The 25,097-nt window shown below is 40.6% G+C and overlaps 1 protein-coding gene across 1 annotated transcript; it reads left to right on the top strand.

Moving 5' to 3' along the window:
• The first annotated feature begins 228 nt into the window (after nucleotides 1-228).
• LOC134792313 (F-box only protein 28) lies at nucleotides 229-24,465 on the top strand. The gene is made up of 8 exons (XM_063763581.1): nucleotides 229-384; nucleotides 684-1,006; nucleotides 1,632-1,880; nucleotides 7,319-7,514; nucleotides 11,144-11,354; nucleotides 11,771-11,969; nucleotides 12,859-12,972; nucleotides 24,151-24,465. Exons 2-8 carry the CDS (start codon nucleotides 719-721, stop codon nucleotides 24,463-24,465), a joined length of 1,572 nt encoding a protein of 523 aa, XP_063619651.1. The 5' UTR covers nucleotides 229-384; nucleotides 684-718.
• Nucleotides 24,466-25,097: the final 632 nt, after the last annotated feature.

The following is a 25,097-nucleotide window of genomic DNA, read 5'->3' on the forward strand; positions in this document are numbered from 1 at the left end:
CACAGATAGTGTACAAAAATTACATTTCATAACTTCCTATGATGGAATAATCAATTTTACCATTTTCATTCAAAAATGTTACGACAAAATGTTATCAAATTGATGAAATAAGATAGCGAATTATGTAATTAAATTTAAAAGCTTTTTCAAGCACAATATTTATTTAACGGAAGTTTTTCTTCAGTCGTACACAGTAATAGACAATAAGATGCGCATCTATGGAAGCTTGAACGTTTTCTATTCTCCAGTCGGGCAACCAATCCAATTCAACAAAAAAATAATTCTTGTGAAAGCGTAGCGGACTCGGGAACTATTGCGTCTTAGAAATTTGATTTCTTTGTAAAATCAAGATTGAATATACAAAACATGTGCATAAACTCTTGAGTGAGTGTTTAGTAATCAATATTATATAAATTAAACCAGCCATAAATCCACAGAAATCATACATTCATTGGCGAGAAGTGATTGCCGATCTAGCCACGGCCACCATTTTAGAATTTACTGTAGAGCCCAAAAATAATTATTTTTGTTGTAATAGAAATTATATGCGATGCTTCAGTAATAATGTTAATCGTTTCATTTGTTCATTACGTTTCTATTCTCAAAATCTGGAATTACGGATACTTGTTGAAATGGTGTATATTTTGTCTGATAAAATAGAGTGTCTAACGGAGATAGTGCAGCTTTCAGATTTTAATTGATAACCAAACTGGGTAAGATGGTGTCAACGAGGCAGATGAGTAGCGTCGGCGGCGGCGGCGCTGGCTGCGGCGAGGGAGCTGGCCCTACGCACGCAGAGCCCGCGGCCGTGTCTCGCGTGACTCGGCACTCCAGCGCCCAGCTCCCGGGGGGGTCGTCGCCTCACTCCTCGGCGCCGCCGGCTCGCTGCTCGGCGCTGGTCCCAGCGCCCAAGCCCTACTCTACAAGCCTGCTAGACTTGCCCATTGAAATACAAGAGAAGATATTTCGTATGATGGGCTTTAAATATGTGTCCCAAATCAGGATGGTTAGTTTCAGTACATTTTTTATCTTTTTACCTAACCATAAGCATTGGTAGTCCTGAAACACACCTTTACACCACCACCACTCATAATAACAGGTTGATTATGTTATGTACAAAGTATTACAGTTTTATACATACAAGCATAACACAAAATATTTGAATATAGTATCTAGAAAGAGTACACTATATTTCTTAGATGAATATAATATATGAAGGGGGTTTGGTGATTCTTTAGAATCTTTCAATTTTATATTTAATTACTATTAATTTATTTACAATGAATGAACAGAAGCATTTAGCTGATTTGAATATGCATGAGGATGGGAAATGCAAAAGAAGCAAAATTACTGCTTTAACCTCTAACCAAAATCATTTGAACAAAAAAAAAATTATAAGTACATTCTAGTGAAACTATTAAATACTGCTAAATGCTGAAGCAAGATACATATATAAATTGCCCATGACTCTTGCATTAAGCTTTGCTTGTCTTGCAGGACGGTATTTTTCTTAGATTGCCAGTTATATTACTGTTTATCACTAAAAAATGTCATACTAACAGCTAGTTATAATCATTTTATTTGATATATAGGGAGTCTATATTTGTTTTCAACTGCATCCATTGTTACAGGTGAACCGACACTTTAACACATTGTGTAGTAGTATATTAAACTCTACGTTCCGACGGCTGCAGAACCAGATGTTGCAAAGATTTCAGTCCATCAAGGCCAAGATGCCTCGCCGAGAGTCTGCACGTAGGAGCCATCATTTGGCCTGCGAGTCGGACATTATTGAGACTTTGCACATGCGACTAAGCCTTCTGCAGATGACTTTTGGTAAACATATAGAGAGGAAACACTGCTGTTTCTTCCCTGGCGAGGTGAGTTTCATAAATTCATCTAAAGCTAAATGATTTATCATTTTGTCTTATCTCCACAGCTAAGTATAGGTATGAGAATATTAGTCACCATGTTGAAAGTCACAAATACCTGCCAGGACAGTCAAAGTTGAAACTTCACATCAAACATATAGATGCTTAAATTAATTCCAGCCAAACATTTCAGGTTCCGTCACACAGGCGCGTTTTCCGGGCGGGGCGTGAGCGTTTTATATGTAAAAGCGACGCGCCCCGCTCACGCGCCGCTCGCAAAACGCGCCTGTGTGACGGAGCCTATTATAGAATGACTTGAGGCGATGCCAGCAGTGGTTCGCGCGATTCGGTCAAAATCTATAGACTTAAATGAATAGCCGGGAAAAAACGGCCAGTGTAGACGTGCCTCGCGCGCGCCGCCTCGGCACGTCTACACTGGCCTTTTTTTGCGCAAGGAAATTGCCTCGCGCGTATGTTCGCTCTGTGTGGACCCGGTTAATATGTTCTGGACAACAGCAGCGGGTGGCACCGCCCCATGCATTGCCTGCGCCGCCGGTCGCATGCGTCCAGTCCGCGGCCTTAGGTCTAAGCTAAGATCTCTCAAATATAACAGAAAAGTCTTTCCTTGAACGTTTGCATTGCTTCTCTAATTAATCACAAATTAACAAATTCAAGTGATGTAGCCTTGTTATGTGACCCACGATTCTATCTAGCCGCTTGAACCATAATGCCTATTATAAAACGTAGGCAAGCCGAGAGAAATTCAGGCACAAATCTTGAGTTCAGCGCGTCGCTGGCCATCGGGCTGTATGCGAAAGCGTACGTTTGTCCGTGAACGCTTTTAGGCCTTGGTCTCTGCCGAATAAGTGAAGATTGATTGAGAGAAAGAACTTGAATGTTTTAATGTACGAAGTGTACGGCGTCAATCAGAGCTTACTGCGAAAAACGAAAATAGAAATTTGTTTATCTGCCTTTTCATCGCTCGAATATGCAAGAGCGATAGAGAAGCAGATAACGACATTTCCATTCTCGTTTCTTGCGGTAGTCCTCAGAGACGAAAGCTGTATCCAGACAGTAATCAACTTTGCGGTTTGTTATCGCTTAATATGGCTATTACGGCTGTGTTACTTTCTTATAAGAAGGAGACTATTTGGGCAAATACGAGTATTTCTGGCATTGCGTAATGCCTGCTACGACGCGTTATAACCGCCCTAAGGGGCTTGCACGCGGAAGCGGCTCACGCATCACTTACGTTGTTCCAATGCCATTACGGTAATGCGATTAGTCGTAACTGAAGTGATATGAATATGGCACGAGATATGGGTAATTTTGTTATGGGTAAACAAATTAGTTCTCATTGTTGAATGAAAAAGGCAAAATAATCTTGGAACCCAAAGGAGTATTTGAGCTTTTACGAACGGTACTTTGAAAATAATTAGTTCTGAAAATGCTACGAAATCGATTATTTGTCTGTTATTATTCATTATTCATAGCTATCTTGGCTTAAATTCTTAAATGCTACGAAATCGATTATTTGTCTGTTATCAATTTATCATTCGTAGCTATCTTGGCTTAAAAATTAAGCAATGTCAAACCAAAGCTTGGCTTCCAGCTTTGGTTTGACATTGCTTAGCATTCTCAGGAAAATCGTAAGGTGTAAGTCGTCCTAAGCGTCACTCTGATTTTCCTGAATGGGTCAATCAATATCACAAGTGATTCGAACGCCAAATTTCTTTGGATATTTCAGCTAGTTTGGGTGTGGTCAGGGACAGCGACCTCTACAAACAAAAATATCATCAAAATATTCAATTCAATCACCAATGTCGTTAAATTTAAGATATTACATGAAAACTACAATTCTCAGACGCCACGCCGCCAAGTGACCTCCAGAATTATCGATCATATTCTGTGATACACAACAAATTTCATCATTATTCTTTGCATAGAATATTGACGATCGCCGTGTTTTTATTACACGATTTGTGTCTTTCTGAATCACTCAAACGGGTCTTTAAAGGGGCCCACTGATTATCAGTTCGCCGGACGGTATCGGCCTGTCAGAACAAAATTTTGACAGTTCCGAAGAACTGACAGGCCGATACCTTCCGGTGGACTATTAATCAGTGGGCCCCTAGAGTCACAAGTACTTGGCCGCCGTTATGTAGTAATAAAGTAGAAATTACGCTCGCCCAAGTCACACAAATACCTACAAAACTTGTCCTCACTCTATTTTTATTGAAATACTATTTCAAGCAACTAATAATACTTCAAGCTGAGTTTCATGTTATTACTCATACTCATTTATTTATAATATAATTACATATTACACGTCAACATTGGAATTAAATAAGATAAATTAGGTTACAATTATTATTATTAAGTTACAATTACTAAATTATTACAGTTTAGGTTGGTATGCTTAAATAGGGTAATTCCATTTCAGCATGTCGATTGTACGCTCTAAGTATGTAGTCAACCCTTGTGGTGATGAAATAAAAACTGAAAAAATAATCTTTCGAAAAAATGCAAAAAAAAAGACAAAAAACTGGCTGGACCCTTATTATATTATATGACACACAGACACGAGGAAGAGTTTAAGGGCGTAGTGAATTCGTCTAAGTACCTAATTTAGAATCAAGACTAAATTAACCCAACTTTTAACGATTTATAGATTACAGTATGGTACAATCCACAGCAGAAGTAGCAAACCGGAAGAGGTATACAAAATGGTTCGTACACAACTTTGTGGTCACGCAAATAATAGCGTGCGCGCGCTTTTCAAAATGAACTCTAGCATGCTTAGCTACTTCTGATGATGATTGAACGTTGTAAGTAAATAATACGATAACAGTATAATAAATGTAATAATAAGGAAGGGTGTTGTAAAAATATAAATTTGTGCCCAGCATAAACTTGATTTTCCGTGTTGGTTAACTTATTTTTTGCTTCTTTTATGAAATAGTCAAATTCTTTAAACCCAAGTAGTCAATTTAATCTTTTTTTTTGTAATTATAACCCAATTAGTGTGATGATAGAATACAGTTTGTCATATAAATCATCATTCTATGCCGACGAAGTCGAGCAGAAGTTACTAAAATACCAAACTTTTAGGTGTTTTTGTATTTCGTCATGTTTAGCCGAAAAAAATGGTAGCTAGGCATTAAAAAGTAGAATAATGGACCTTGGTGTTGCTTACATATGAATTTATGTATCACTAGTACGTCTGTCTAGCCACTGTTTATTTGGGTTATGGAATGTTGAAACACTAAAATGAATGCAAAAGGAGACATCAGCATTCTAGTGCACTAGCAAAGTAAACACAATTTCGCAGATTTACTTCTAAAGGAAGATTTTTGTCAAATAAAAAAACCGTTGTTTGGATATAATGGGCAACGTACTAAATTGAAATAATTAAACCCAATTGTATATGTTTATTGTTCATTGGGTTTCCCAGTTTTATAAGAATTTCTGCTAAGAAGTAAATAAACCGGTTTTCATGATTATTTTTTTACTTACTATAGGTATAGTCAATATATTGTAAATAAAAATAAAGTTTACTGTTAATTTGAACTAATGTTAAGTTAGGCAGAAGAAAAATAAACATACCTAGTAACAATATGATTGATCTAATGTTCTCTTAATTTTCATTTTCTCATTGACTGCTATTATATCGCGCACACAGCTGTACATTTGTCTAATTTTAAATGAGGTCGTGCGTTTAAGTTTAATATAACAATAATAAAGGTATTTTATCGATATAATTTACCAAGTACTCAATAACGTTCAATGGTACTTTATGCAACCGTTGTTTAAGAGAGGTCAAAAAAGGCGAGTGGCGTGAGTAACAATTTGAGGCGAAGCCGAAAATTGTTAATAAAGACGCCACGAGTATTTTTTGACTAAGTTAAACAATGTTGCATACAATACTTTTTCTACGACCAAGCACTTACTTTGAAATAAAATTGTAAATTTAACAAATATTTTTAAATCAAGAAGTAGCAAAAATGGAGGGTACGGGGTGGTACGGGCGGGAAAAGAATGAATGAATAAAATTTAAAAAAAAATGTCTATGGTTCACTTATTTGTCAGAGATGACATTTAAAATAAGGTTGGCAACACTGTATTTCATTCAATATTTTTTAGTGGTCATTACACGAAGTATCGTAAAATCGTCAAAAAGATACTGCGTGCTGTATGCACAAATTATTTTTTGGGGAATAGACTAAAGACTTGTCTTGACAACTATAAGGTAGGGTTTTAAAGGTGTGTGCACGACCCTTTAAATGACAAATAAAAGTACGGTAGTAGAAAAAATATATTAAAAACGGGTCACTCACGTATTTTAAGTCGAAAAACGCGAGTCGAAAAACGTGAGTGACCCGTTTTTAGGGTTCCGTACCCAAAGAGTAAAAACGGGACCCTATTACTAAGACTCCGCTGTCCGTCCGTCCGTCCGTCTGTCACCAGGCTGTATCTCATGAACCGTGATAGCTAGACAGTTGAAATTTTCACAGATGATGTATTTCTGTTGCCGCTATAACAACAAATACTAAAAACAGAATAAAATAAAGATTTAAATGGGGCTCCCATACAACAAACGTGATTTTTGACCAAAGTTAAGCAACGTCGGGAGTGGTCAGTACTTGGATGGGTGACCGTTTTTTGTTTGCTTTTTTTTTTCTTTTTTTTTTGCATTATGGTACGGAACCCTTCGTGCGCGAATCCGACTCGCACTTGCCCGGTTTTTATATTTCTATCCGATTTATTAAATAGAACTTGTGTTTCAAAACAACTCCTATCTGTGTTTTTCTAATAATTGTCTGGTGCTTTATTTCATGCATGGTGCAAAATAATTTATTTTAAATACAGTATAATACCCTATTGTTTTGGGGAAAAAACGTATTTGAAAAAAATGATTCATAAGAAAGAATACTTCGTAAAACCGATAGGTTACCATTAGTAACGCAATGAACGATTTTATATGAGCAAAAAACTTATAAACAGAGAAGTCACGACTTGTTTTTTCCGTACTTACATCATACTAGCAAATCATTTAAAATTTTCATAACGAATACATATGACCCGTTAGGAAACTAGCATATTCGATTTCACGTAAGGAACAGGATTGGGATAACTTCGGCAACGGGATAATTTTGAAAATCGCTAATATCTATTTAACTTAAGCACTTCATACTTTGGCAGCACATCCTACATCGTTACCAAGGCATCTTTCTTACTGTTGCTACAGTAGAAAGTTCTTCTAGTTTAGTACACATTAGCAATTTAAAAAATTAGGTACGACGTTACCCCAAACTCCCCAAAGCACCTCATTTAGTGGTCGTATTTATTTAAAAAAAATCTGGATTAGACGGCAATAATACGATTAATATGTAATAGGTCCCCATACTATCGTTAAGATTTATTTTCGATTGTTTATTTTGTTACAGATATTGGATGAAGTATACAGTATTCTATCATACTTGAAAACAACACAAAAACTAGCGAGGCCTTACAAAGTGACAGATGAACTGTTCGATCTGACCACCATGGCCATGGAGTACTTTAAGGAACACATCGAACCTAACTTGCCAGAAATAACGTATTTTGGTACTGATTTCTTCGACATCACAACCGCATTTTCTCGTAAGTACTTCCTGTTTACAATTTGTAATGTTTCCTGCCAATTTCTGGTTTACTTTCAACTTATATTTGCCTTTATATGCTATTCTTATTTAAAATGTCCTTAAATGTGAGGTTCGCTCAGGAATTTGCAATAATTATTACTTATTAGCAATCTTATAGTATTTAATTAAAATATACCTACTCGTTGATTTTGTATACAAATTGATTTACATAATTGGTGTTTGTATATCTCTAAATTAATAAAACTACCTGTAAAAAGATTTGTTGCCACATAGTCACAGAGCAATGGTATACCTACTTTATAGAAATGCTAGTAAGTAGTAGGTAATCTAGCGCTAACAAATACCTAACTCCTTTTTAGAAAACTTGTATGTGTGTAAAAACAAATGTTTCCCACATATGTTATTTTATGGTTAAGGTCCGAAGTCTAAGTTAGGGTCCTAATGGTCTAAGATCCCACATATATGGTCGACCTTCACTAATCTGTCTGACGGATGAAACTATGAAAATATGAAAGAAAATATGTTCCAGAACATAAATAAATAGGGTTGCCTAAAGAAATATGGTCAAGGCTATTTTTAATAAATTTTTGAAAAAAAAATTTTTTCGGCAAATATCACCGATTTGTCTGACGAACGAAATAAGTTTCAATGGAAAGTATACAACTTGTACAACATAAATCATCTAGGTTGCCTATCTTTTTCCGGTCACTATTATGTGGTTGCCGTGTTTAAAGAGGTGATTTTATATCGATAATTGCACTCATCTGTCTGACGCTTGAATTATACATCAAAATGATGGTAATTTTATTGCAAATACAATGGTATAGGGTTACCTGCGAAAATCCGGTCACAAATAAGGGTTGCCAGGCTTTTAATTAAAATAAGAAGGGAAGACTTTTAGTGATAACTCATAAACGGCTTAACTGATCAAGTTTGTTTTAATTTTATTTGATTGGGTTTTTAAGCACTATTTTCATGATTTTTTTCATATTTTTTGGACAGATGGTTCAAAAGTTATAAGGAAAAACCTTGTTTTTTCTTTCTAAACGATTATTTCCGAAATGATTCACTTTATCAAGAAATGTTGTTTAAATACCCCTATTTATTTTGAAAGGCCTATCCAACGACACCCCACACTATGAGGTTGAAACGATAAATAAATTGTCACACACATTTTGTTTCTTTCAAAGCGATTATTTCCGAAAATATTCACTTTATCAAAAAATGTTCTTCTAAAACCCCTATTCATTTTGAAAGACCTTTCCAACAACATCCCACACCATAGGGTTGATATACGAAAAAAAAATCCTCACATACATTTTGTTTCTTTCGAGGTTATTATTTCCTAAAATATTCACTTTATCAAAATATGTGGGATCTCCTACTAATATAAGGTGGAACAACGATCTAGTTAAAATCGTGGGAACCGTTGAATGAGAGCGCACGGCCGGTCATTTTAGAGGTCCTTACGGAAGCCTTTGTGCATTAATAAGAGAACACAGGTCTGTTTTGGACAAATTAAGATACACTTGCCTTATATTAAAAACAGTAAGCAAAATAAAGCATAAAATGACTGTATTCATTAATTTTCAAAAACACAGGTTGACCAGCATTTTTAGTTTCTACACAAACTACGAGAAAGTCATAAAACATTATCCATAATTTCATTGCTTCCACAACAAATGGGTATCGTCTTGGGTCGCCCCATTCGTTTTTCGTCAAGTTCTTAAATTAGTCCTATTCTGCTTTCGTCACGCATTCTACATTGAAAGCCACCGACGATTGTGACGAATGTAGAATGGGTGACGAAAGCAGAATAGGACTTAGAACTTGACGAAAAACGAATGCGCATACATAAGTTATGTATACGTATTTACATCCTACGCAATTTAAATGAGGGTTTACGAGATTGAACAACGAGGCCGTAATTATGGTACATTTCCATTGATAAAGATATCACGTCAATGTGTTTCCCAGCTAAGTAGACAGAAATGAACTTAATAAAATAATAAAAAAATAAAATTGTGTTCGCTCAAACAAACGTAATTATAACTGGGCTGGTACTTCTTTTAAGCGTATTTGACACTTGTGTCAAGAGACACCGCTCTCCCTATGTGGTAGCAGAATTTATATAAAAACAATAGCTGTGGCTTAAAACTAAAACTAGTATTTCTTGAAAATAACTTATCCTCCACAAAACGAGAGCTTGACAAGATGAAATGTAAATGGGTCAAAAAGTAGCCGAAAACACCTCGCGTGATTTGTGCACAACCCCTTTATAAACGTAAGCTGTAGGTATATACGGTGGCCTGATAATTGTCATAGCTTCTAAGAGATAACTGCTAGTATATTAAAGACAGCTCACGTATCCTGTACTTAGCAGTAACTATCATCTTAAATAATGTATGAATAGGTATTTCTCTCATTTTGTGAGTCGCTCGTTTATTTAGAAATAGAAGCTTTTCTAAATAAATGAGCGACTCACAAAACGGTATTATTAGTTGTCTACAAATCGACTTACTTATTTCATGATTTCTTTTTGCATAAGTATGGTAATAGGGCTATAAAAGTGAACCCACCGTTTTTACCGAGATTAATATTTTAACGAACGTGTATGCGAGGCAGTCGGGTTCTTACCAGTATTATTTAGCATTAACAGCTCATCCAGTGACCTCGTAAAAAGCCGCATTGATGTGATATCCTAGAAAGGATGTCGCTTGCTTTTGCCATATTCTGCACTAATGTCGTCGGCCGCACGTGTAGGCATTTTTAAAGCATTACGCCGCATCTGGCCAGAGATCCGAGTGAAAAATAATGTGCTGAATTCAGAAAAAAAAATGTTAATAAAATTACTATGAAATAACAGCCTAAAACTAACGACCACGATAGGCGATTTTGATAGGCAAAATTGCTACCATATAAAGTATTTAAACAATATTATCTGGGACTTGATTACCTGGCTTGGCTCTATGTCGTAAAAATATTCTAATGTATTACAATTGTGTTCCAAATGATTGCAAAACAAAACAATCAATTTCGATACCATACTTTTACAAACTATCTAAAAGGCTTCTTTCCCAAAGGTAGGCTTTGCAAGCAGTCTTACTCACAAAAGTTTATATCAACTATAAAACTGAAATAAATGTCATATACTAAGAAAAAGTGACGAAGGCCTCCAATGCCCCAGGTTGGAATCGAACCAGCGTCCTCTGCTATCGCGGCACATATTTAGTATATGACATTTATTCCACTTTATAATAGTATGAAAAGTTTATATTATTATAAATTTTCTTGTATATACACTGACATAATATGATACAGGGCACCAAAGGGCTATATAGATATATTTATACCTCAGATACTAAAATTTTTGCAGAAAACCAGACAGATTGCGTTGCAGATTGGCTAATCCAACTGCCATTTTGGTATCTGGAATACAAAAACACAATTTAATCTTTCATATTTGTGTGGTGGTCAAAATTGTTCAAACCTGGGTCGTCCTGTACGAGTATAGAAAAAGTCATTCTCGAAAAAAAGTTAAAAGATTACTAAAAATTCGCTCAGGACACTTATCATACATAGACAAGAGTGCAACATGTATGTGAGACATGGCGTTTATGCTTTCAGCCGGCGAGAGCAGTAAATCATACATGTGCCTTGACTCGCCGCCGCCCAGCGGCTTCGAATCCGGCAGCGCGGCCGCCAGCGCCGTCTCCGACCGTCGCGTTTCCATCTCCAACCTATTCATGGAGGAGAGCCTCCCGCCGTCGCCGCCGCCGCCGCAGAGCAACATGGTGCTGCGGAAACGGATACACCGCATCAAGCAGGGGATGAAGAAGTGAGTACCTTTACCTACATGAAACAGAGATAACCTCTGCTACAATGGATAGGGTAATACAGTCCAAAAGTGTGCATTGACTCGCCGTTTCCGACCGTCGTGTTTCGCGTTCAACCTCAATACAGGAAAAAAGAAAAGGATAATGAAAAAGGGAAGTCGTATAACATGGGCAACGACCAGAATGAAGTAGACACCATTTAAAGTTTCTTTGTTAACGATCCGATTACATACAAATCGGTACCGTAGTGCCATCCGGCGCATCAAGTACAGTTTTCAGAGGGCAGAAATAGTGACCTATTATTGAGTATGCGTGAAATAGTGAGTACGCATCGATTGCTATTAAAATCGATATCTGATATCGCATCAAGTGTGACGAAGAAGTGTGTGTTTGATACAGCATTTGTGTTTCATTTCAGGTACAACGACCAACTATCCGCCTTACGTAGCGATCTGCGCAGCTGCAAACGCAAGACCGCACTCCAACAGAAGCAGATCGCCGAACAACAGAAGCAGATCGCCGAACAGCAGAAGCAGACGCTCGATTACGCTAGTCGTCTGGACGACTACGACAAGAAGAATGAGGAGACCAGTCGCAAGTTCCAGACGCTGTTGCAGGTCAAACTTTATTCATTATTTAGTTAGACAGGCGTAGTACCGCAAGACCGCGCTCCAGTAGAAGCAGATCGCCGAACAACGGAAGCGCACGCTCGACTATTTGACATTGATGTATCAAGGCGGTTTGTTTACAGTTTGTTCTAGTTTTGCGTAGTCTCCTAAGGGCCAAGAGGTCCTACCTATAGTACCTCTTCAGTTCGATGAAATTTAAATCCTATTCAATTGGAACAGAGTCGGTTTTGCTTTGTTCCGTTCAATTTTCCAACAACGCAAAATCAACTTTACAGAAACACACCGGGTAATTATCGATAGTAATATTTAACATACGAGTGGTGGTAATTTGCATTTGTTACGTCTACCCCCAATTTGTTCATAGATTTTTGTCGGGTAATTATACAAATCTCTGTTTTAACACTGAATGTATACATGTTCTGCCTCGCTGCCCTCGCGAGAGTAGCGAGACCCTTTGGCCGCAAAAAACCGACCGTAATCGGGGAACGGCGAGACGAGACAAGGAAGACCGAGACAAGACGAGAGCAGTCTGTACACACTCGCTCTCGGCCTGTCTCGGGGTGTCTCGCCGAGAGTGTACAGCCGGCAAGGCCGTCTCTGGTTGTGCTAGTGAGGAACACGCCCCAAAAATAACTATTTTATTTTTAACCTTCTGAGACTAAATGTACATTAGAATGTACATATTCGTTGCAATCTAATTTGAACCTTTCATGAACCAAATAAAGTAGCATTTCTTTTGTTTCATTGCTGTTTAAAACAAACGAAATTCGTTCTAATATATAGAATAAGGTTCAAATTAAATTTGGGAAACTATATGGTGGGTCTGACGAGGTTAAAACAAAATTAATGCAGTAATACCATTTTATTGACATTCTAGGAGCTGAACAAGTGCAAGACGGAGCTGCAGTACTGGCGTTCGCGTTCGCCCGCCGTGCCGCCGCTGTGCGCCGAGTGCGGCGCCGCGTTACATTTGATGCAGCCCGCTAATATGGTAAGAATTGTTTTCCGTATTGTATAGATGTTCAACAGTTTTCATTGCTTTGTGATACTTTTCGGTCCTAGTATGATTTACAAAGTTTCTAAGCAATTTATTTTACGATCAGTTGCGCAATTTAGTTAAAATTTTGATGTGATACTTAGTTTCCGATAACGGTTTCTTTACTTCGACATTTCTACAAAATTATTTAAAAAAATATGTATAAAAGTTTGTTGGTAATTTTGTGTTATAATTATAAAATACACTTTTATTTTACTTTTTTTCGTATCTGAAATAAAAAGTAGAGCGTTTAACTCGGGCGAGAGCGTCCGTTTTTGCTTCACTCGCGTCGAGTGCTAAACGTCGGCAGGAATGCACAGTGTTTCGTCTAGAACAGAGTTGGGCAAAAATTAACTTGAATAAGAATAAGAATAAAAACAGAAATTTATTCTTATTCAAATCGATTTGAATTAGAATTATTCTTGCACTAGTTATTTTAGAATAAAATTAAGGTGAATAAATCATGTGACTCTTATTTTAAATGCGGAATAAAAAGCAGAATAATTATTCTAGAAGTGGGCCTATTCTAACTAAGGTTTTATTCAATTAAAATGTTATTTAGAATTAAGTTAATTTTTGTAGTACAATCGGTTATATTTTGTAAGTTGATTTTCACCCTTCTATTTAAAAGTCGGATTGATTTGATATTTGTTACTATAGTTTAGGTATAGTACACATTAAAGAGTTCCGCTATACACTATCTAGTTCTATCATCCGATCAGGGTGCTTAGCCAACATACCAAATGTTGACCCTCCGTAGAGTTGCGCATAGTCTCTCTCTATCACTCAGATCACTCTTACATATTAGTGCGATAGAGAGACAGATAGCGTTTCGTTGTCGTAGCGCAAACGTTTGGCGTGTTGGCTACGCTCCCAATGTGCCTAGCCAAGACGCCAATTTTTGTTTTTATTCTTATAACCAAATCATTAGGTAAATTAAGCTATTCTGGGGGCCTAGCCAATATGCCAATCGCTTGGGCTCCAACAACGAAGCGCTTTCTTTCTCTATCACTCTTACATATTAGTGCGATACATAGACAAAGATAGCGTTTCGTTGTCGTAGCGCGAACGTTTGGCATGTTGGCTAAGCTCCCAATGTGCCTAGTCAAGATGCCAATTTTTGTTTTTAATTTAATAACCAAATCATTAGGACAATTTAGCTGTTTTTAGCGCTTTCTTTCTCTATCACTCTTACATATTAGTGCGATAGAGAGACAAAGATAGCGTTTCGTTGTCGTAGCGCGAACGTTCGGCATGTTGGCTACGCTCCCAATGTGCCTAGCCAAGATGCCAATTTTTGTTTTTAATTTAATAACCAAATCATTAGGACAATTTAGCTGTTTTTAGCGCTTACTGTCTCTATCACTCTTACATATTAGTGCGATAGAGAGACAGAGATAGCGTTTCGTTGTCGTAGTGCAAACGATTGGCATATTGGCTACGCACCCAAGGTGCCTAGCCTAGATGACAATTTTTGTTTTTAATTTAATAACCAAATCATTGAGTAAATTTAGCTGTTCTGGGGGCCTAGCCAAGATGCCAATCGCTTGTGCTCCGACAACGCAGGACTTTCTGTCTCTATCACTCTTACATATTAGTGCGATAGAGAGACAGAGATACCGTTTCGTTCTCGTAGCGCAAACGATTGGCATATTGGCTACGCATCCAAGGTGCCTAGCCAAGATGTCAATTTTTGTTTTTAATTTGATAACCAAATCTTTGGGTACAATTTAGCTGTTCAGGGGGCCTAGCCAATATGCCAATCGCTTGCGCTTCAACAACGAAGCACTTTCTGTCTCTATCACTCTTACATATTAGGGGATGTCCAAAAATTACGTCATCGATTTTTGACGATTTTCGACCCCCCCCCCCCCCCTAAAATCATCCAAAAATCATGCTTCGAATGACCCCGTTTCCTCCTACGTCATGCTACCATCATCCGATGTTCAGACCCCCCCCCCCCCCCCCACCCCCTAATTTGAAATGACGTAATTTGTGAATAGCCCCTTAGTGCGATAGAGAGACAAAGATAGCGTTTCGTTGTCGTAGCGCAAACGTTTGGCATGTTGGATATTACGCTCCCAATGTGCCTAGCCAAGATGACAATTTTTGTTTTTAATTTAATAACCAAATCTTTGGTTACAATTTAGCTGTTCTGGGGGCCTAGCCATTATGCCAATCGTTTGCGCTCCGACAACGAAGCGCTCTCTCTGTCTCTCTATCGCACTAATAAATAAGCGCTTTGTTGTTGGAGCGCAAGCGATTGGCATGTTGGCTAGGCCCCCAGAACAGCTAAATTTACCTAATGATTTTGTTATTAAAATAAAAACAAGAATTGGCATCTTGGCTAGGCACATTGGGAGCGTAGCCAACATGCCAAACGTTCGCGCTACGACAATGAAACGCTATCTTTGTCTCTCTATCGCACTAATATGTAAGAGTGATAGAGAAAGAAAGCGCTTCGTTGTTGGAGCCCAAGCGATTGGCATGTTGGCTAGGCCCCCCAGAACAGCTAAATTTACCTAATGATTTGGTTATAAAAATAAAAACAAAAATTGGCGTCTTGGCTAGGCACATTGGGAGCGTAGCCAACACGCCAAACGTTTGCGCTACGACAACGAAACGCTATTTCTGTCTCTCTATCGCACTAATATGAAAGATTGATAGAGACAGAAAGCGCTTCGTTGTTGGAGCGCAAGCGATTGGCATGTTGGCTAGGCCCCCAGAACAGCTAAATTTACCTAATGATTCGGTTATTAAAATAAAAACAAAAATTGGCATCTTGGCTAGGCACATTGGGAGCGTAGCCAACATGCCAAACGTTTGCGCTACGACAACGAAACGCTATCTTTGTCTCTCTATCGCACTAATATGTAAGAGTGATAGAGACAGAAAGCGCTTCGTTGTTGGAGCGCAAGCGATTGGCATGTTGGCTAGGCCCCCAGAACAACTAAATTTACCTAATGATTCGGTTATTAAAATAAAAACAAAAATTGGCATCTTGGCTAGGCACCTTGGGTTCGTAGCCAAGATGCCAATTTTTTGCGCTACGTCAACGGAACGCTACCTCCGTCTCTCTATCGCACTAATATGTAAGAGTGATAGAGACAAAGCGCTTAGACCAGCTAAATTGAACCTAATGATTTGGTTAGTAAATTAAACATAATACGGTTACTGAAACTATGCGTTATGCGACAGTCAATTTGTAAGATTTTATTCCATAAAATAGGTATAAATTAGACAAGAGACTAACTACTATTACATCTACCTAACTATACGTAATTAGTACCTATACGGTACCCGGACTACATTTTTATTCGTGGAATATTATTTCGATTAAAAATCATGATTATATTTATTTGATTAAGAATAAGTTATTGTCATTCAATTTTTTCTCATACGAATTATTCCCGACCAAAATAATTTGAATATTTTTGACGGGAATAAAATCGAGATGATTTTATTCCTACGAATTCTTATTCAAATAATGATTTTATTCTTGAATGCCCAACACTGGTCTAGAACAAGCTAGGTGGACAAAAATATTTTTTTGTGTTTTTGGGTAGTATTATGGTTAGTATTGTTCAATTAAATATAATTTACTAAAAAATTTTAAATACCATGAAAAAAAGTAAAAAAAAAGTATATATTTAATTAATTATATATTTTTTTACTAATAATTAGGGTTCCGTACCCAAAGGGTAAAACGGGACCCTATTACTAAGACTTTGCTGTCCGTCCGTCCGTCCGTCCGTCCGTCCGTCCGTCCGTCTGTCTGTCACCAGGCTGTATCTCACGAACCGTGATAGCTAGACAGTTGAAATTTTCACAGATGATGTATTTCTGTTGCCGCTATAACAACAAATACTAAAAACAGAATAAAATAAAGATTTAAATGGGGCTCCCATACAACAAACGTGATTTTTGACCAAAGTTAAGCAACGTCGGGAGTGGTCAGTACTTGGATGGGTGACCGTTTTTTTTTGCTTTTTTTTTGTTTTTTTTTTTTGCATTATGGTACGGAACCCTTCGTGCGCGAGTCCGACTCGCACTTGCCCGGTTTTTTATTAACACATTAATAAACAAAATTTTACAGTTCATTAGATACATTATTTTTTATACTATTTACTTAAAAATATACAAAAAAATAAAAATATAATATAGAAAATTAATTAAAACTTAACTTATTATTAATAATATAAAAATTTTACCTTCCAATAAAATTGATATTATGTTTCCTGAGACGTCCGAGGTGTTTATTGAGAGAGTTACGCCGCAGTCGGCCGATAGATGCCGCTAGCGTCTATGTAGTCGCTCCGCCTGACGCCGTGACGTAGATTCCGCTTCCCCACCTGCAAACAGAGCTGCACGCGCGCCTCGCTTCGCCGCCATTACATTGTTGAGGAGAAGTACCGTCGGTATAAAACGGGCTACCAGGAAGACATTACTTTCACCTCGGACGTCTCAGGAAACATAATATCAATTTTATTGGAAGGTAAAATTTTTATATTATGTGTTCCGTTCTACGTCCGAGGTGTTTATTGAGACCTGTTTATTATCTCCTGGTGGCGAATCAGCGGGCGCGCGAGCGATAGGGCTACACTTACTGGCTAGGAAAATATTACATACGCATAGTATTTGTAACATACATATGTAATCGCAGTAACTCAATATAATTATGTAATGTGTGGTAATTGGTAAATAATGTAACCCTAGGTTAGAATCAAACTTTAAATAAATTTGACAGAGACTTCTCAGTTGAGTTCGCGTCCGATCCGCGGATATCCCGGTGGTAGAAACGTCTAAAGGTAGATTCGTTTTGCCAATTAGCTTTAGCTAAAATATCATTGATTGGATATTTTTCCAGCCAGTTTAAGGATGATACCGCGGATCGAAAGCTACCCGGAGTTGATTCAATACCAGCCTCTGCTAAGAGACGTTTAAGCCAACCTCCAATCATCGTGGGCGAGGCAGGCTTGGATGGGGCTCTGGTTGATACAAATAAGTTAGAGCAGTGTTCCCTGACATTTTCTGTAATTTTAATAAGTTGACGTATCCAGAATACTGGGCTTATATTCTGTTCCGGTGCTTCTAGTAGAGTCCAATCAGACTGTTGATAAGACCCATTATCAGATTTAGAGCCGAATTTTGGACGCAAAGTAATAGATTGAAGGTTATCTATGTAATATTCCCCGCTAGAGTGTAGCAGGGTAAGGTCGTGGACCCTGCGACCCGATGCTAGTAGTAAAAGAGCGGCAGTTCTTCTAGATACGTCGTACAAGCTATTCAAGTCAGGACTAGTATTTTTAAGGTATTTTATTAGATGTCTCGCGTCCCAAACTGGTGGTTTAGGAGGCGGTGGTCTCGCTACCGATATTGCTTTTAAAATATTCTTAATCAGGGCGTTTGAGGAAAGCTTAGAGTCCGATAATGGTTCACACACAGCACTTATAACGGATTTATGAACTAGTATCGTCCGGTAAGCTAACTTATCTGTTAAAAATAGATGTGCGAGATACCTTGCTACATCATTGGGCGGAGGTACCTGGCAGTTGATCTGGTTTTTGGTACACCACGATGACCATTTTTTCCATATGGGTGTATAAGTTTTTATTGTAGAAGCACGCCAATGGGACATCAGTAGGTTTTTCTCCTGGTCCGACCAGCCCGGTGTCACAGCATCCCACCCGAAAGGAGCCAGGCCTCGATGCTTAAGTCGTTGACTTGTGGAGGAGGGCGGTTCGTCGATGTGTCTACTAGGACCGTCCGAAGATTGTGGACTTTCAATGGTCGCTTGACAGCTCTCTTCTTTAGGTCTGGTCTCCAGAAAGGTCTGTTCCACTTGGGTGCTATCACGATGAACAGGCCCGACGCGGTGTTGAGGTGATGTAGAACGCGAGGCAGGAGGCTGGGAGGTGGAAATATCCACGCCAGGTCGTAGTGCCAGTAGTTGCTGAATGCGTCGTGATAGCAGGCGTTCGAGTCGAGCGAATCGATTGAAACATACCGTGGCACGACGTGAGCGCTCTCGGAGGCGAAGAGGTCGATGGACGGGGTACCCCAGCGCGCGAAGATTTTCTCCGTGGCTTCTGGGCGCAGGTGCCATTCGGTTACGAAGTGTCCCCTTGACAGTCCGTCGGCCTCGGGGTTGTACCGACCTGGTAGGTAGTAAGGGGCCAGATTGACCCGTAGGCGGTCCGCTAGCGTTAGAAGTTTTCGCGTCAGCTGTAGGAGAGGAAGAGACTTGGTCCCGCCTTCGTTTTTTATGTATGCTACAACGGTCCGGTTGTCCGTCTGTAGCACCACCCGGGAATTCCTTAAGTTTTGGCTTTCTATTGACAGCGCAGCGAATACTGCGTATAGCTCTTTGAGGTTGCTGTGCCAATTCTTCTGTTGGTGGCTCCACGGACCGCATAACGGCTTTCCGTTGACGACTGCTCCCCACTGGTGGTCCGATGCGTCCGTGACTATAAAGTTCGTCGTTCTTACCTCCTCGTGAATGTGGGTCTGTTGAGTTGCGTTGTCGATCCACCATTGGAGATCCTGCCGAACTGCAGGCGGAAGACGAGGAGGGAGGTGACACGGGGCTTTCCGTAGCTGTCCGAGATATTGTTGGAGACTGCGACAGTGTAGCCTTCCTCTGTGGACCACGAAGTTCGCGAAGTTGAGACGGCCCAGGATACGTTGGGTCTTCTTCACCGTGAGCGACTCGGCAGCAAGACAGGCGTGCAGGTCGCGACGCAGAGCGCTTACTTTCTTTGCTGGCAGAGACCGGGAGTTGAATCGCGTGTTCCACGTGATGCCTAGGAACTCTATGATCTGAGTGGGTATCATGACGGACTTCTGGTAATTTATTTGCCAGCCCAAATTTATTAGGGTTGATTTGGCAATCAATACCTGCTCTAGAAGGGATTTCTTCGACTGGTTCGCTATTAGGAAATCGTCTAGGTAGACTACTACGCGAAGGCCACACGATCTCAGGAAGTGCGCTATCCAATTTGATAAGGTCGCGAATATTTTCGGAGCTACAGATATTCCGAACGGGAGACATGTCATCTGCATCAGCCGACCTTGATAGCTTATACGAAGGAAGCATCTGTGTTGATCTAGAATAGGGACATGGTAGTATGCTTGGCTCAAGTCGAATTTGGCTAACCAGTCTCCGGTTTGTAGAAAGTTGTGCATGTGACAATGATTGAATAGTCTGAAGTGGGACGTTCTCATATACTGGTTCAGGGATTTTAGATTGAAAATAGTTCTTACTTTTCCGTTGCTCTTCCGCAGCAGGAAGAGGGGTGAAATGTAGCTGGGGGTGAGCGGAGCATGCTCTAGGACCCCCTCCCGGGTCATGTTTTCTATCTCTTCTGTCATTTGAGGAGATTCCGGAGTGCGAAACTTGTGAAGGACATCTAGTGTAGGTAAAATCAACGGGGGTTTTTTGATAAATGGGATTCGTACCGATGAAATCAAATCTAGAATTATATTCGGAGCTTTTAATTTTCTCCAACTGTTTCGGAAGTGTTGCAAACAACCAGCTGAAAATTCTCGGAAGTCATCTCCTGCGACGAGTGTCGCGGCGTCTCGAGCTATCTCCTCCCGACCCCTTCCTTTTAGACCCGGAGTCTCGAGCTTTTTTATGCGCGGCGGGCTTTTTGTCCGATTTTTGTTTATTAGCAGTGCGGCGAAAGGCCTTGTCTTTGGGGGACGGAGCCTGAGCAGGGGAGCGCTGGCGAGCGAAGGAGTTATGCGAGGGTTGTTTTCCCACCTTATCGATGCCACCGATCTTCTGCACGTATGCTGACAGCTTCTCCGGATTGAAGATGTATTCGTATGTAGGAGGGATCTTGTCTATGTCTTCTCTTACGTATTTATCCTTGATCGATCTCAGTAAATCAAACCTTCGCTCCGCTATGGCTTCGGCTCGCTTCCCGGAGACTATTTGTAAGATATCGTGAGAGATTACCTTGTAATTTGATTCATTGTCGAATAGGTCTTTGAGTTTATTATAGAGTGCGCCGGGCGATCCAGATTCCGGCGTGCCAGACCACTCGATTAAATTTTGTAGAGCCTCGTTGAGCGCTTCATTTTGCGCGATTACCGCATTGGAGAGCGCCGCGAAGCTTCGCTCCGATTGGGTCGCACGCGAGCCTCGCGAAGTCGAGGGACCCTCAAATCGACGCAGCTCCTCGTTGATCAACACCTCGGTGAATCCCGGGGACGCTATGTACTTCTTCTGAGTGTCCGCGTAACGTACCGCTTTCCATTCTGGGCAGTCGAGGCGCGATAGAGCACAGCTCCTCGCGAGCCGTTCCGCATTCGCCTTGGCAACGAGGGGCTCCTTGATCGAGACCGAGAGATCAGCGATCTGCTCGTGTTGTGTCGCAGCTACCGGCACGGGCGCGCGCGCGCCAATCGGGACCACGCGGACCGGGAGCGCCGGCAGCGTGCCGCGCGGGACCGCGGCCGGCGGCGGCGCGGAGGACAGGATCAGCGTAGTCGCCGGCGTCGTCATGGTGGACGGTAGCATATAAGTCAGCGGCGGCGTAGCCGCGGACTGAGCGTGGGTGGTAGGTGGCGCCATCGTAGCGGTAGACGCCGTCGCGGCTGGCGGTGCCGTCGTGGCGGCCGTCACCGTGGGAGGCGCCGGGCCCGGCGCGGCCGGCGTCGGCGGCGCCACGGGCGGGGGCGGTATTCCTTTACTAGACTCGAACACTTGGGTGGCTAAAATGTCATTGAGCTGGCTCACCAGTTGGTTCGAAAGGAATTCAAACCTCCTTTCCAGTCCCGAGGTCGTTGACCGCCGCGAAGCGCTGCTGGGAGCGCGGCTCCGCTCGCGCCGCCGCGCGGGCTCCGCCGCCCGCGTGCTGGAGCGCCAGCTCCGGCTGCGCGCACGTCGGTAGTCCTCCTCCGAGCTGGACCCCGAGCGCCGCGCTCGCTGCTGCCGGCGCGATGACCTCGAAGCGCGATCTCTCTCCTCGGACGCGGAGCGACTTGCGTTACCGCTCATCATGAAAATATTTAACTGTATTAGAAAACACTAGTTAAAAACTGGCGCATTTCCTACTTTAATCTCGGAAATGCGAGTAGATTTACGTAAAAACTGACTAACGGTAACAATTTAAGCAGTCATGGAAAATTTCGTAAAAAAAAAAAAAAGTGGGTAGATTTGAAAAACGTTGTTCAAAGTTTCCGTTCACAAGATCGCTAAAAGGACTAAAAGGAGCCTCTGGCGAAATAAAACATATTTAGAACGAACAGGTTTTGGATCGGAAATTTTTAACTAAATGTTTATAAAATTTAACGAATCCGAACGTGAACGGAAGTTCTAATAACCACTATAGATAGATAGAAATTAAATGAATTAACTTTTCACGTAACCATGCTGCAAAAAAATACCAACGAATTATACGGACCTTCGGCTAAGACGGTCGACGCAACAATGTAATGGCGGCGAAGCGAGGCGCGCGTGCAGCTCTGTTTGCAGGTGGGGAAGCGGAATCTACGTCACGGCGTCAGGCGGAGCGACTACATAGACGCTAGCGGCATCTATCGGCCGACTGCGGCGTAACTCTCTCAATAAACACCTCGGACGTAGAACGGAACACATAATAAATTAATTAGTCTGTTAATTATGAATAACCTAATAATCTGTTCTAACTCATGTATTATATTAGAATAATAATTGTTTTCCTTGTTTTGCGTTAGTTTTTTGAAGTTCTTCTGAAGGATATAACACGCTTGTACCTTTTACATTGGGTAAATAATGATATGATGAATATTTATGATAATCAGCCTTCATTGACCACCTTTTAGTCTGCTTGTAAGTTTGTATTTGTCGATTTTGACTCAATATAATATGCTAGAACTTAGCTGCCTAGAATTCATTGAAGTACCTACTGTTGTCATAAGAACAAGACTACGCTGGCTTATGTGGAATTTCTCTAATATTTTTTAACATTTTTGCCGTGTTCTATTTCCTGCCGATCACGAATCAATCGGGATTTCGGCAGCAGTTAAAACATAGGTACATAATTGTACCAGATCTTTAACTCAGCGTTTTTTCGTTTTAAAAGAGGAACTTTTGAAGTTTAATTTGGGTCTTCCTGCAGGATTATCATTTTCAGACGACGTTGATGCACTTGGTCTAGTTATGTACACTCGTAATTCTATATTTTGGCCATCCAGACCACTTTTAAACTTTTCCACAAATTGCTTCTTTAATCTTGACGCACTAAATACCACTTGGTATTCAGTTTTGATGAATAACTGGTTAAAATATTTTTCAACCGTCTCTCAGACTCTTCTGTGAAATCTCGTAACTCATATTTTACCAATATAAACTGATACAGGTGGAAATTTTCGTGATGTTTCCCCTTATTTGTCCATTCTTCAAAAACCCCTTCCTTAAAATAGAGAAAACGTGTTCTGCAAAAAAAAAAGAAAAAAAAAAGTTTTGCAAATTTCTGCAAAATGAAATATACACCATCATAAAATAGAATTATGCAAGTAAATAATATCAAAAATCTAGACCGGTGTCAAGCGGTGTTAAGTATTTGCTAGTCTATCAAAGTTCTAAAATGAAGAAAAAAAACACCACGTTTTTAAGTGCATATTTATTGCTCTATACGAGCATTATTACAACTGATATGAACATGTTTTTAAGAAAAATATAAAGTGCTTACCTTCAGTTATAAGATCTATCACCAAATCTTTTCACAAAATAACGTTTTACTTGTAAGAGATGTTGTTGAACGCATCACAAAATTGCAACTGACTTAATTGTGTAATTGCACTTACCTCATTAGCTGACTTCTGCACCCTATGACTCATAAAATTAGAAAGTTAGACATAATCTATTAATGGGTTTGGGTGTGTGGTTAAATAAGATAAACAACATGTTTAAACCCCCAAATTTAAACATGTTGTTTATCTTATTTAATGCCTCATTAGAGATAATTTGATAACGACTTTTGTCCACCTAGCTTGTTCTAGACGAAACACTGTGGAATGGTTACGTTTTATCCCTCGGTTAATAATCGGAGAAGTCGAAACGCGTCGAGCGCGGCGCTCGACGATAAAACTTGTGCAGTTTTTTGTGTCAAGGTGAATTAAATGATGTATATCGTTTCGTAGTGGGCGGCCGGCGGCAGCACGGAGCCGGAGCTGGAGGTGGCGGGCGGCAGCGGCGCCGGCGCCGGGGCGACGCCCGCGGCCGCGGCCGCGCCGCCGCCCGCGCCCGCCGCACTCGAGCCCGCGGTGAAGCCCGAGCTGAAGCGCGCCTCGCCCGCGCCCGCGCCCGCGCCCGCGCCGGCGCCCCGGCCGCGCGCGCCGCGCACCGACTCGTCCGGCGACGAGCACTCGCCCGCCGCCGCGCGCCGCCGCGCCTCCGCCGACGCGCACACGCCCGACCGCAAGAAGCGCCGCCTCACGAGACCGCGCAAGCTGTGAGCACCGACCGTCTACACCCGCGCCGCACTAGTGGTACCCCGTAAAGGTAGGAGTGACCCGACCACTCTTTGACCCGCTCCGGTTGAAACCTAAACCGAAGTATTCTCAATGAGGTACTTTGTCACGGTGGACGTGTTAGGAGACCGTTTCTAGATCTTATGTCGTTGCGTTGCGGCCTAGAAATGCTCAGTTTGTGACGTCGATTATGACGCCGGCCCGACCGCTATCTTTCGATGTTATTCGGTTCTTTTTTCGCCGACCCGACGGACTATACGCGGCGAGTGACCGGGCCGTATCGCATCCAGGTGAACGGTGAGCTCCTATTTTCATCGAACGTCCCCATGTTCCTAATATAAATTGAACCTTAAAAGGTACCCGTAATTCCAAATATAAATTGAACCTTAAATCATAATCATCTGTTCGTCGAAATCTTAATCCCACTCTTACGAAAATCGTGGCTCTCCGTATACTTCATTGCGCAAACATTCGTTGATACTAACATCCTATTCGTCATCCTAACTCGAAAACATAACTTTAATGATAACATTGTATATATAAACGTTTCCCAAGTCGAGTAATATTTTAAGTCAAACTTCTAATTTTTGTCTTCACTATCTATGACTGTCTCGCTA

Source organism: Cydia splendana, chromosome 7 (assembly GCF_910591565.1).
Source record: "Cydia splendana chromosome 7, ilCydSple1.2, whole genome shotgun sequence".
Classification (NCBI taxonomy): Eukaryota; Metazoa; Arthropoda; class Insecta; order Lepidoptera; family Tortricidae; genus Cydia; species Cydia splendana.